This window comes from Chelon labrosus (assembly GCF_963514085.1).
Source record: "Chelon labrosus genome assembly, chromosome: 1".
NCBI lineage: Eukaryota > Metazoa > Chordata > Actinopteri > Mugiliformes > Mugilidae > Chelon > Chelon labrosus.
In genome coordinates this window covers 4,844,268-4,855,358 of record NC_140337.1, presented here as the reverse complement: position 1 = coordinate 4,855,358, position 11,091 = coordinate 4,844,268, and the positions used below count along the sequence as shown (strand labels likewise).

General features: G+C 41.2%; 1 protein-coding gene across 1 annotated transcript; it reads left to right on the top strand.

Annotated features, from left to right (window-relative positions):
* Window positions 1-5,807: 5,807 nt before the first annotated feature.
* Window positions 5,808-9,627, top strand: LOC311486314 (putative nuclease HARBI1; the record flags this gene model as incomplete). The annotated part of the gene is made up of 4 exons (XM_084542125.1): window positions 5,808-6,420; window positions 6,498-6,667; window positions 6,776-6,830; window positions 9,533-9,627. The coding sequence occupies 4 exons, from the start codon at window positions 5,808-5,810 to the stop codon at window positions 9,625-9,627; spliced, it is 933 nt and encodes a 310-aa protein (XP_084398251.1).
* Between the last annotated feature and the right edge of the window lie 1,464 nt (window positions 9,628-11,091).

Here is an 11,091-nt window from a genome sequence, read left to right as displayed (position 1 = left end):
CTGGACTTAAATACCACTGCACCACTGCACTTTATTCATGTAGCTGCTAAATACTGTAAATGTATTTCCATATACAACTACCCCCAACCCCCCCCCCCCCAAGTTTACACTTGAGTCTTACAGTCTATATTTTATTCTATATTTCTATTTCTCTCGGTGTACATTACACTTATATTGCTTACCTTGTGTGTAAACTTCTGTTTTACTGTAGTACTTATATTTTTTTGGTACAAAAATACATTTCATTGTGCATTGTACTATGTATAACTACTATGTATGTGCATGTGACAAATAAAACCTATCTATCTATCTATCTATCTATCTATCTATCTATGACATGTCTGGGCTCACTTACAAGTAAGAGACTGGCTAGGCTGAGATCAATTTAATAGAAAACATTAACAAAAATACGATGAACATTTGTTCTGAACAGGTACCTACCCAGCTGACTGGTGATCCTCAGAAACCAAAGAAGAATCCCTGTGAATTCAATGCTGTTAGTTTTATGTAATTTGTGATGTTCAAGTTAATACTATAGAAACTGCCGTTCCAGTAGGTTCTTAATCACACCTACCAATGAAGGGGAAAACTCTTTGTTGCTGCGCCATTTATCTGTGTGCCGAGAAACAGAATATTTTGACTTATACAACAGCTTTCATGGTTCTTGTAAAAAAAAAAAAAAAAAGAACATCATATGTAAAAAGGAAAAAAAAGACTCATATACCTTGAATGACAACATGCTCAAAATCATATACATTAAACATATGTTGTATTACCTCTTCTGTTCAGCCTTTCCCCACCAGCTCTGTCTGAAAGTCTGGTTGTCTTTTTTCCGCATTCATGTAAAATGTATGTTTTTGTTAGTCATTATATGCAAAATGTATGTGCAACGGGGTGATGGGTCTCTGGTAACCTGGTAACCAGATTTGCTTGTTTATGGTCCAGTGGTCTTTGGACAAGCTCATTTGGTTTCAGCACTGCTGCTTTGCCAGGCTTATTATGCTTCCTCCTAGTGTCTAAGGTACCAGCATGAATGTCAACATTATTTCACTGTCTAGGAATACCATAACTATGGCGTTGAATATATTGAATGAAACTTTGAATATATGGAATGAAGCTTTGAATATATGGAATGAAGCTTTGAATATATGGAATGAAGCTTTGAATATATGGAATGAAACTTTGAATATATTGAATGAAACTTGAATATATGGAATGAAACTTTGAATATATTGAATGAAACTTTGAATACATTGAATGAAACTTTGAATATATTGAATGAAACTTTGAATACATTGAATGAAACTTGACTGACGTCAGACTTCACGACAGTGCCTACGGCCATCTTGTGTAACGTGTGGATGCTGCAGCAAAAAGTGACAGAGTGACAATGAGTCAGGCCGCTCGCAGTCTCATTGCAGCAATATTAAACAATTAAACAATAATAAAAATTAATTCAATATATTCAAAGTTACATTCCATATATTCAGGATTCATTCCATATATTCAAAGTTTCATTCCATATATTCAAAGTTTCATTCAATATATTCAAGTTTCATTCCATATATTCAGGATTCATTCCATATATTCAAAGTTTCATTCCATATATTCAAGTTTCATTCCATATATTCAAAGTTTCATTCCATATATTCAAGTTTCATTCCATATATTCAAAGTTTCATTCCATATATTCAAAGATTAATTTCCTGAATGGCATGCCATACATAACCCACACCCACACACACACACACACACCCACCCACACACACACACACACACATATACATATATATATATATATATGTGCAGAGAGACCTGGGTTGCTTCATATACAGATCAACAAAACCACTGTAGCCCCTTAGTTCCCTTCTCGTTATCAGGAAATACATCTTCACAAAGGTACTTCTAGAAGCATACATAACATGTATTTGTGTCCTTACCTTTGAATTTAATATCAAAACAAAAAGTTTTTTATTATTTATTATTTTTTTATTTTTTTTGGAATACCTGGGATTCTCAGTTAATATGGTCTACTAGGTAGAAAACCACTGGTGTGCATTTTGGAGCTCATTTGTGGCTGGTTAAGGAGGTTGTTTGTCCCTCAGGCCATAAGACTCAGCAAAGCCTCCCTGTGAGGAAACAGCTGGACTGTGGTCATTGCTGATACTACTGTATATTCTTACAAAGCATTACATATGTAAAGATAAATAAAGCTAGCTATACATAAATACATGAACTTATCTGAAATGAATTTGGAGGTTTTTACGTTTATACCAAGCTTGCTGCATTGCACGGTTGGAGTTGAAGTCTTTTCCACATCTTTTCTAGTTGGGTAAGCTCAGAAATGTCTCCTTTTTCACTGAAGACAAAAGTGGTGTCCCGAACCCTCTGCAGCCAGATTTAAAGTTAATCCACTGGAGGTCAGCAAAGACAACGGGCCTCATTCACGAACCGTTCTTAAGAACAAATTTGTTCTTACAGTTTTTCTCCATTGGTTTGGCTCATTTCTTGAAACCGAAATTACATTCTCAAAACTCTAAGATCATTTGGCAGAACAGTCTTACAGTTCAGCACAACTCACTTACTCACTTGCAAAAGCTAGTTTCTCTCCCAAAACTGTTCACTCATGCTTCAAACTAAATTCCTTTCTCAGATAAAGAGTCAAGTGCCACAAAATTGCAAAGATCCTTCTCAATTGCTTTGGCTCATTTCTCGAATTAGACCGGACGTTCTCCACACTCTTGGTGCTTTTGACAAAATAACCTGGATGGTTCAGCACAACACCATGGTTCACCTGCAAAAGCTCATATCACTCCCAAAACAGTTCACTCATGTGTCAAAACTAAATTTCTTGCTCATATAAATAGTCAGTGCCCCCAAAATGCATTGTCCCTTTGGCATTGTGTAAGCACTGCAAGTCAAAATGTTTAAATATTTTGTCACTATGGCAGAAGGCCATTGAAATATTCTTTATGTCCACCTCTCAGTCTTAGCCCAGTCCAGTGGTTACTGTACTAGTTTTTTGTGTAGCTAACAGAATATAATTGTGTGTAAAACTGAAAAATAGGCTTTTACGCCAAGAGTAGCCTCAGGTTTGACATCACACATTGCACTCAGACTGCCAAGGACATTGCAACCATTTTTATTCACAAACTGAAAGTAGCTTCCATACATCAGAGTCAAAGAAAAGGTATACAGCATAATATTCTGTAATATAAACAACACATAAACAAAAAACAAGGGAAATTACAGGCAAATGAGCACATTATTAGGCTACAGTGCTGTAAATAAAGCTGTAAATAAAAACTTCATTGGTCGCTGTCCTCATCCTCCCTCTCCTGGCCACCGTCCTCATCCTCCTGGCCATCTACACGCTGCTGTCTGTCTGGCCACAGATTCTCATCCACATCGCAACGGATATTCTCCCTTGCGATGCATCGAGGAAAGAAACGGCGTGCGCGTCTCAACCATCCCTTACACTGATCCCCTGTGATGTCTTCACACGCAGCGTCCATTGTCTGGAGCAGGGATCTTTGGTTTTGTGCGTGATGCTCATATACTCTCCACCTCCAAGCAGAGAAAAACTCTTCGATTGGATTTAGAAAAGGAGAATACGGTGGCAGGAAGACCATGAGCATCCTTGGATGGCCAGCGAACCAGGCCCTGATGAGCGGGCCACGGTGGAAGTTGACGTTGTCCCACACAATTACATAAACTTGTAGGTGTGGCCACACCATTCTCAGAAATGGCAGCACACATAGTTATATTGCCCCCTCGCTGGCCTGGGACATCCACCGTGGCCCGGTGACCAATAATATTGCGGCCACGTCTTCGGCCCTTGGCCAAGTTGAAACCAGCCTCATCTACGAAAACAAGGATGTGAGGGGTCTCATTTCCTTCCAATGCCATTATTGTCTGCAAAAAGAAAACATCAAATTAGTCATGCAGAACACTCTTACACTACAGTTATATTCTTCAAATGATGATTGTATCATACACAAGACAAGATAACTGACTTACATGTACATACTGGTACCGCAGCTCTTTCACTCTATCAGAGTTCCTCTCAAATGGTACCCTGTAAAGTTGTTTCATGGTCATGTGATGCTTCTTCAATACCCGGTCTATTGTGGAGATGCTTATGGAGTTGATATTATGGAATATGGCATCGTCTTGTAGAATTGCATCACGGATCTCACGCAATGTGATGGCATTATTTGCTATCACAATGTTACAGATCCCTTGTTCTTGTCGCTGACTGAGAAGTTTTCTTCTGCCACCCGTGCCAGGTTGTCGTTCAATCCTAGACATAGAATTCAAAGGACAACACTCCATTCATTATGTATGCCTCATGTATTTCTTACAGAATGAGTTACCAATGAAATTGTATTGTTGCTTTACTTACAGTAACTTTACCACTATTCTAATGCATCACTGAACAGTGACTGGAATACTACTGTATTCCAGTCCATAGTTTATTTTTTCCAATATTTTTCTTGCCATTATTAGTATCATAACATCCCATTGAGGTACATTACTGCAGGCCTATAACACACACACACACACACACACACACACACACACACACACACTAAATGAATAGGTAAATGAGTAAATAAACACATTTCTTGCTTTATGCACAGTGTCCTGTCCTACAGTATACAACATATACTGTAATTCAATTATTGACTGACCACGCATCCTTACTCCTCTTCCTCTTCTTCTTCCTCGAGCAGGCAGTTGCCCTTGTTCATTTGCTTGGCCAGGTGCCTCCATGTTCAGAAATGGTAATGGTCCTGGTCAACCTTTATATATATATATATATATATATGTTTGGCAGCATTCACAATCATAGACAGCACCTGTCAGGTAACTAAACATACTAGTTGATTGGTCATCTGAGATGAGTGAAACACCTCCTTCGTTAGTCAAGTTCTAGTTTCACCTGACTCAATTACTGTACTCAATGTATCAAATGTTCCAAGAGATTCATATGGTATTCATGGTATTATGTTCTTGACTAATTTTGACAATTGAACAGACTATTGTGCAAGTGATGACTTACACAATGAAATGATGCTGACATGTTTTGCAGAGAACAACCATTACACTGAGAATCGACTATCAGTTTTGATGAAAAAGATCTATTCATTTGGAAATTGTGCTAAATGAAGGCTACCTGTACTTAATCATTTGAATAGATGTAATGACATATTGAGACATGTACTAAGACAATTGCAACTTGATGAAATGAATGAGAAATGCAATTCTGTTGTGGACAATTGCCAAGTGTTTTGGAGATTTGTCCATGTTGTTTTGAGAATGTAATTTCGGTTTCAAGAAATGAGCCAAACCAACGGAGAAAAACTGTAAGTCCTACTTATAAAGTTTTTACGAAGATTGTGGCATTCATGAATGTTTTCTTATCTTGTCTTTGTTCTTAGGTCAGAACAAATCCTACGAACACTCAGGAGTACTCTTACGCACATTTCAGTGCCGACATGTTGGCATGGTTGTGTTGTCTTCTTTTGTGCAGTTCATTAAAATACGATACTACGGTGATATTTCTGTCATATTTATTTATTAATTTATTCATTTTATTTTTTGGTTAATTTACAGAGCATTTTTTATTTTAAAATAAATTAAACGTACCAGCGCTTTAACATTAATTTAGAAAATTGGAAACCATGCCATCAATTAGTAATCCCACCCTATTTATATGTGGCATTTCTCCATCCAAGGCCTGCAAAAACAATGGCATATATATTGTTGCTGCAAGAGCTGACCGTGCCCTACGGAGGGAACGAATGTTTCAGGACCACGTTGACCTGTTCGCCGAGAGTGACGAGTTCCTTTTTGGACGCTTTAGGCTCCCGAGAGCTGTACTCGTGGATCTCTGCAACCATTTGGAGCCAGCACTTCGGAGCCACACGCATCGGTCCAACCCTGTCCCCCCGCATGTTCAGGTACTATCGACCCTCGGCTTTTTGGCAACTGGATCATTTCAGCGGGAGCTGGGGGACAGGGTTGGCATATCACAGCCATCAATCAGCCGCGCTCTCCCGCGAGTCGTGGATGCCATAAATCAACTGGCCACGCACTACATCAGGTTTCCATACGCAGCAGAAGAGCAAGTCACAGTCAAGACTGCATTTCATAACATCGCTGGCCTCCCCAACACCATTGCCGCAATAGACTGCACGCACGTGCGCATCAAGGCACCCTCTCCAGACCCCTTCCCATACCTCAACCGCAAGCAATACCATTCAATAAATGTCCAACTCATATGCGACTCCAATAACCACCTGCTGAACGTGGTCTCCCGGTTCCCAGGAGGAGCACACGACTCCTATATTTTGCAGAACAGCTCCGTGGGTATGCGCCCCGAACAAGGCGCAGCTGGTGACGCATGGCTCATTGGTACGCATCTTTTTATTATATTTAATTATTTTCCACAAAAGTGTCTTTGATCTTGATTTGTTTTGGATATGCCCTAGCCCCATGGTTAATGACACCACTGACCAACCATCAGACTCCTCAGGAGGTTTTATACAATCAGATGAACGCACGCACTCGCTCCACCATCGAATGCACCATCGGTGTTTTAAAGGGACGCTGGATGTGTTTGGACACAGCAGGTGGCAAAATGCTCTACAAACCGGAGAAAGTAAGAGAACTGATGATTTGTTTTATTCTTGTAAAAACCGCTTAGACTAAGATCAAGTTTATTCAAACACCTTGCATCTTAATTTATGTTTCTCCCTCACCATTACAGGTCTGTAGGATAATCATGGCCTGCTGTGTCCTGCACAACATCGCCATGAAGCGTGGTGTGCCTCTCCCCCCTGATGGATTATGCTTCCGCGTAGTGATCACGCAATGGTCACGCAATGGCCACGCAGTTGCTTGGACGCAGTCATGAGACCGTGATGGTTCTGCGTGGGGTTTACGTGTGTCGCCCTTTGAACGTACCCAGGCAGAGGACCGGCGAATATGGTGTTTATGAGTGGAAACCGGAAAAGCGGTCTCCAGCGGATGTAGTTAGCGGACCAATCACAGCCAATGCCGCTGCGTTGTGGCTGCGTTGCTGCTGCGTCGCCTCGACGCGCGTCGAGGATTTTTGGGAGGTGCACGTCTGGCCCTTGCGTAGGACGTACGGGGGTCCGCAAGGACGTAATAGGTCCGTACGCCCCCTCACGTTGTGAGCCACCACACCGTGAAGATGTGCGTCCTGACGCATTGATGGGACCAGACTGCAGGCGCGCTATTCAAGTTCGGGAGCAATTAATTGCCCATTTGTAAATAAAGTCACATTAATTACAGCTTGAATCCACCAGTCTGAGTCACTTAAAAAATGAGGACGGACCAGTTTCTGTGCACATCTTTATTTCTTTAAATTTTCATTCATTTCTTTTATTGTGTTGGATATGGTTGTTAAGCCCAAATTATGCTTCCGCGTTGACACAGCGCGAGGGGGCGTACGGACCTATTACGTCCTTGCGGACCCCCGTACGTCCTACACAAGGGCCAGACGTGCACCTCCCAAAAATCCTCGACGCACGTCGAGACGACGCAGCAGCAACGCAGCAGCAACGCAGCAGCAACGCAGCGGCAACGCAGCGGCATTGGCTGTGATTGGTCCGCTAACTACATCCGCTGGAGACCGCTTTTCCGGTTTCCACTCATAAACACAATATTCGCCGGTCCTCTGCCTGGGTACGTTCAAAGGGCGTACAGACCACCTCCGCTGTTGTCTCCTCTGTCTCCTTTGTCGTAGTGTTAATTTCGAGACGAGACTAAATATGTTCGTCAACGACCTTTTTTTCCATGACTAAGATGAGACGATGACGAGACTGCACCATTGTCCAAAAACGCTGACTAAGACTAAATTAACATCCATTATTGTTGACGAAAAAAGACGAGACTAAAATGTTTTGCATAAAATAAAAACCAAGATAAAATCTCTCTTCAGTTTCGTCTACAATTGTCTCTACTTTTTCATCGTGAGATAGAATACCGTAAATTCCGGACTATAAGCCGCTACTTTTGTCACTTGCTTTGGACCCTGCTGCTTATACAACGGCGGATGGATTTCTACAGCTAACGGTCACCAGGGGAGCACTATCATGTTATAGACGATGGACACGAGGATTAAGAACTGACTTTTCTGGTATAGTAGACTTATTTTGATAGAGTAAACGGCCGTGTTACTGCACCTTTACTGCTGTGTTGGCTGTTTTCGAAAAAGATGCTGGTTATTTTGTTGAGCAGCCGGGTTACTGCACTTTTGCTGCCGTGTTACAGGCAAGCACTTTTAAAAACAAATTAAATTTAGCCATTTAACGTTATTGCCTCGTCAAGCGTTGTAAGCTTTGTTTTTTGTTATACTGCACTACTACGGTACTATGACTGCAGGAAGTGCGCTAGGAGCGAACCGTTACCTATTATTTGTACACTGCTCGAATGCTGTTTGTAATGTCAACGATGTGAAAGTTTGATCGATTGATTTTTTGTTTGATTGATCGAAAGATTTATGTTTGTCAAATGTAAATAAATGGGACGCTTTGCGTTTCCAAACAGTCATTTCTGTCCCGACAATCCCCTCCGTGGTAGAAGAAACCCTTACGGTAATTAAACATTAAAACACCAGCGGTTTATAGTCGGGTGCGGCTTATATGCACAATCTGTAGTTTCCTGTAGAAAATACGGTATTCAACTGTTAGGCCTTCAAAATATTCCGAATGAGTTCGTGCTGTTGCTGCCAACCTGTGGCTGCAACATGAAACTACATGGAGCAAGAACACCCATAGATAGACAGTAGCAAACACCAGAGATTTCTGCCAGAGTGGGTGCAGACGTCGACATGCTAGGTAGAAGGAAGAGGCTCGATATTTGACTGAAATGGTTATCAGAAATAATCTCAGAAGTAATTTGTTATATAAAAAAAGACTAAAATTTTTTGACTAAAACTTGACTAAGATATATTGAGTTTTCTTTTGACTAAAACTAGACTAAAATGGCGAGACTTTTAGTCGACTAAAACTTGACTAAGATACCTTGAGTTCTCTTTTGACTAAAACTAGACTAAAATGGCGAGACTTTTAGTCGACTAAAACTTGACTAAGAAAAAAAGATATGTGAATGACTAAATATGACTAAAACTAACAAGGACATTTGGCACAAGACTAAGACTAAGACTAAATTAAAAATAGGTGAAAAAATTAACACTACTTTGTCGTGCCCTAATTTGCAATAGAAGTATTTCTTCCTCTGCTTGAATAATTTGGAGCTCCAACGCCAGTCTCTCTGTCTCTCTGCCCTCTACCGGTGTGGCATTGAATTGCATTTCGACACGTAAACCCCACGCAGAACCATCACGGTCTCACGACTGCGTCCAAGCAACTGCGTGGCCATTGCGTGACCATTGCGTGATCACTACGCGGAAGCATAATCCTCGCTTTAGCGTTGAGGCAATTTTATCTAGAGTGTCCGCTATCCTTTGTTGATTGTTCAACACCGCTTCTGTGATCAGGCGTGGAGAGGCACGGGACCGAGTACGGGTGGAGGTATTGCTGCAGGATGGTTCTAGTTCTGTCGTTATTTGGCCCTGCGGGACTTCATCTGTGAATAAATAATAAATCAAGCCATTGTAGCGACACTCAGTCCAATCCTAAGACGTATTTTGATCTTACACACACCATGACAAACTCCTGCCTTTAGGATACACGTTTAAAATAACTTTCTTTCAGAAAATAAATATTAAATAAATAAATTACCTCCCGATTCCTCTGGAGTACCAGCAGCACAGGGAGGGGACGAAGGCGTTGCCTCGGGGCCAAGGTCTGTATCTAGACTCTCAGTCGATGGTACTCCTAAAAAGTAAGTGGGGGAAATTAAACTATCAATTAAATAAATGAATTTAAGAAAAGTGATTTAGAGTTTTCCCATATAGTCTAGCTACCTGAGAGTGCAGTCTCCCCGATGATGGCCCCGATGCGCTGGTCCATCTCAGACAGGTTTTGGGTCTCTGATGTTCCTCCTCCAGTCTGTTGCATCTCCCGTCGAAATTTTGCTATATTTTTCTTGGTTTCGGATTTTAGGTCAAACCATTTTTTTTTAACTTCCTCTATTGTCCGTCCTTCTCCAGATACTGCTTCTACTGCGTGTGTGACTGCCTCCCATGCTTCCTTTTTGTGTGTGTTGGTGTAACCTGTACTGAGACTACTGAATATAATTTTTTTCCTGCGGGTTATTTCCGGCAGCAGTACTTCCACCTCTGAATTACTAAAGTTTTTTTTCGCTTTGCCTGCTGCGCTCCAATTGACTTACGTTTTGCTTTAGGCATTTTTATTGTAGTTTCCTCTGTTCGACATCTGTGTCAACTCACGGCCCTGCAGTCCCTTTTATGGGCATTGATGGGCGGTTACATATGCTAATCCTATTTTAATTAGACTCACCTGGCACGCGCTCTCAACTTACGAGGAAATGGCATTCATCAATTTAAGAACACAGCTGCGAACAATTCTGCGGCTTAAGAACACGTTGATGAATGCGACGTAGAGTTTTCTTAAGAATCTTCTTACAAACAGCTTAAGAGAGAATCTAAGAAGATTCTTAAGAAGATATTGGTGAATGAGGCCCAATATTTCTATGGACACCTGGGGCCTCATGTACGAACGTTGCTTAAGTACAAAAACGTTACGTAAGTACTCGCTCACGTAAAAGTTCAGATGTATCAAGAGTGAAATGTCCGGGAATTTTGTACGTGGCTACACCAACAACGTGGCTGGCGTAAGTAGGATTCTACAGAAGTCGATCCTTTGGCGACACTTAGAGGTGATGCCGGGAAACTGTCATCAATGTGAAAACTATTACTTCGACCGATCGGGACTGTGCCGGTCGACCCTGAGCAGATCCATGCAAGCCGCGTGGGACGGAATTATCCGCATGTCAGCCAGGTATATCAGATTCCCATACAATGCATCTGAACAGGTCAACATTAAAGAGCAATCTGCAGCGAGAGACGGTTTTCTGACTGTAATCAGAGCTATCGACTGCACACACATGATATAAAAGCGCCATCGCATGAAT